General features: G+C 41.0%; 1 protein-coding gene across 1 annotated transcript in view; it reads left to right on the top strand.

Moving 5' to 3' along the window:
• The window catches only part of Adgrf1 (adhesion G protein-coupled receptor F1), a 31,584-nt gene that overhangs the window by 13,847 nt on the left and 15,213 nt on the right, over window positions 1–2,524 (top strand). Inside the window, exon 9 of the mRNA XM_028766792.1 lies at window positions 1,720–1,883. Within this exon, the coding sequence (XP_028622625.1) occupies window positions 1,720–1,883 (164 nt within the window). The remainder of the gene's footprint in view (window positions 1–1,719; window positions 1,884–2,524) is intronic.

The raw sequence follows: 2,524 nt of genomic DNA, 5'->3' as shown, positions 1-2,524 counted from the left end.
CCCCTCCTCTCCCTTTCCTCCCCTCCCCTCCCCTTCCTTTCTCTCCTCTCCTGTCCTCTCCCTTTCCCTTCCTCCCTCTCTTCCCCTCCCTGTCACTCCTTCCTTTATCTCTTCCCCACTTTTTGAGGAAGAGTCTCTCTCTGTAGCCTGGCTTCCAATTCTCAAGACACCACCCCCAGCCTTTCAAGTCCTGGAATTATGGATATGCACCCTTATGCCTAATATCTTAATTTAGAAAATAGACATATAATAATCATGCATATTTATGGGATTATAATGCACTATTTTGAGAGTTGCTGATATTGTGCAATTATGTAATTAGTATATCTATCACCTCAAACATTTATCATTTCTTTACAATGGAAAGAGTCAACATTCTCCTCCCAGCTATTCTGAAATACGAAGTACCTTCAGTCCTTAAAACGGATGATTCCAGTTACCTGTGGAAATGAGGCTAAGCCTAGAGGATATTATGTTTAATAAAATAAGCCAGAAAGAGAAAGAACAACACCGTGTGATCTCACTTGTGTATGGAATCCAAAAGAATCTACTCCTCTCACAGAAGCTGAGAAATGGTGTGTGGTTTCCAGTGGTTGTAGGCATTCAGCAAAGGGATGAGTGATTGAGGGTTGGGTCTACAAGAAATATAAGAGGTCTACAGTTAGCCATACATGTTGTGCACTAGTTTTACTTTTTAAATTCAGCTTTAGGCATCTCCTGCCATAAGCTCTGTCAGTGTCTGCCAACAACATTCACCCAGCAAACATTCACATACTATCTGATATGTCCAGACACTTAGAACAGAACGCTGAGGAGATCAAAATTCCAGGCCTTGAGCAACTGGCTTCCAATGATGTCATTTACTGGTTCTGGTCACAGGAGAAATATATTATTGAGAATCATTGGTGACTTCAGTGGAAGCAGCTTTGAAATAAGTCCATGCCAGGAAGGATCACACCCCAGTGACAATCACTTATGTTCCAACCATATCATCACATTTTGTTCTATAGCATCTTCAAGATTATCAAGTATTTTCTCCCTCCACTGCATTATGTTTGTGTGATAGGAGTGTATATGTGTGTATGCATGTTTGCATGTGTATGGACACAAGTATGTGTGGGTGCACGTGTGTGCATGTAAAGGCTCAGGTTAATGCCGGGTGTCGTCCTCAGCTTCTCTCCACCTTATAGATTAAGGCAGGGTCTCCTACTGAATCTGGAACTCTTCATTTCCAGTAAATTTGGCTAGCCAGCTGGATCTGAAAATGTCCTGCTTCTATCTCCTGAATGCTGGTGGGATTTCAGGTGGGCTACTGTGCCCACTTGGCTTTCATGTGGAAAGAATCTGAACTTTGATACTCGTGCTTGCAGGGCAGGTGTTTAACCCACAGACCTGTCTCTTACCTTCTAGTACTTTCATAAGTGATTACATTGTGCCTTGTGTTCACTTAATACTAACCAGCTGACAGTCCCTTAAGAGCAAAGTTTCTGGCATTGGTCAGATCCCTGGAAGGAGACACCATCCTGAGCAGGAGAGATCAGGAAGAAGAAAGGGGACTGAGAATGATCTTGGGCATCAACAGTACACCTGTACTTCCAAATTTTACCTGGGTTTTAAATCTGGAAATATAAACTTCTAAAGCACTTAAACAATGAATTATTTTGTAGAGTGATGGAATGTTCTAGAGTCATTTTTTCATCTGTATCTGTTATTTTCCAGCTCAATGTAATAGCATCTCCTTTGGATTTGGGTCAGAGAATGATGAATATACTCTACCCTGCAGCAGTGGCTTCATAGGAAGCATGACGGTCAGGTGCCAGTCCTCTGGGTGGCAGATCACCAGCGAGTCCTGTGTGCTCTCTCAGCTTGAAGAACTGAAGAAGGTGACATAGGGTTTTTTTTTTTTTTTTGGGCAGGGAGTTTGAATTCCACGGTGAGCATCTCCTAGGGATTCTGGCTAGGTAGAAGGTCAAAGGTGACTATTGATATCTTTGAACAGAATGCAAAAGTATGAAGGCTCTGTTGGTTTTGGTTAACCAGGGATTGCCAGCATGAGTGATAGAGTCAGAAATTTTCTAATGGCTTTGTCTTAGTAAAATCACTCAATGCTAAAAGATATGATAGATCCTTAAGCACCAACTAAGGAGGACTTGGAAATCCAAGAGGCCTTGGAGTTGGAGTTGAAGATTAAAGGGAATCATGAATCATGGCAATGTACTTAATATAAGTGAGCGTATATAAACATCTTCAACCAGAATAGTGAGTAGGTTGGACATGGGTGACTCATTCAATAGATTTTAAAAGCTATCTGTTCTGCCAACCACATAACTACGTATATGTACGTATATACACACAGACACACATTCAGGAAACAAAAATTCAAGCAGCTAGTGGTCCATCTGGTAACAGTAACATTAATCTAAAAACAGTCACTTGCTTCCTAGTCCAATATTATGTTTTGTGTCAAGAAGAAAGAAAAACTCAAAGAAAGAAAGAAAGAAAGAAAGAAAGAAAGAAAGAAAGA

The sequence above is a fragment of the Grammomys surdaster genome, unplaced genomic scaffold (assembly GCF_004785775.1).
Source record: "Grammomys surdaster isolate TR1022 unplaced genomic scaffold, NIH_TR_1.0 169, whole genome shotgun sequence".
Classification (NCBI taxonomy): domain Eukaryota; kingdom Metazoa; phylum Chordata; class Mammalia; order Rodentia; family Muridae; genus Grammomys; species Grammomys surdaster.
Note: the sequence above shows the minus strand (reverse complement) of the source record. Positions and strands in the feature narration are given on the sequence as shown.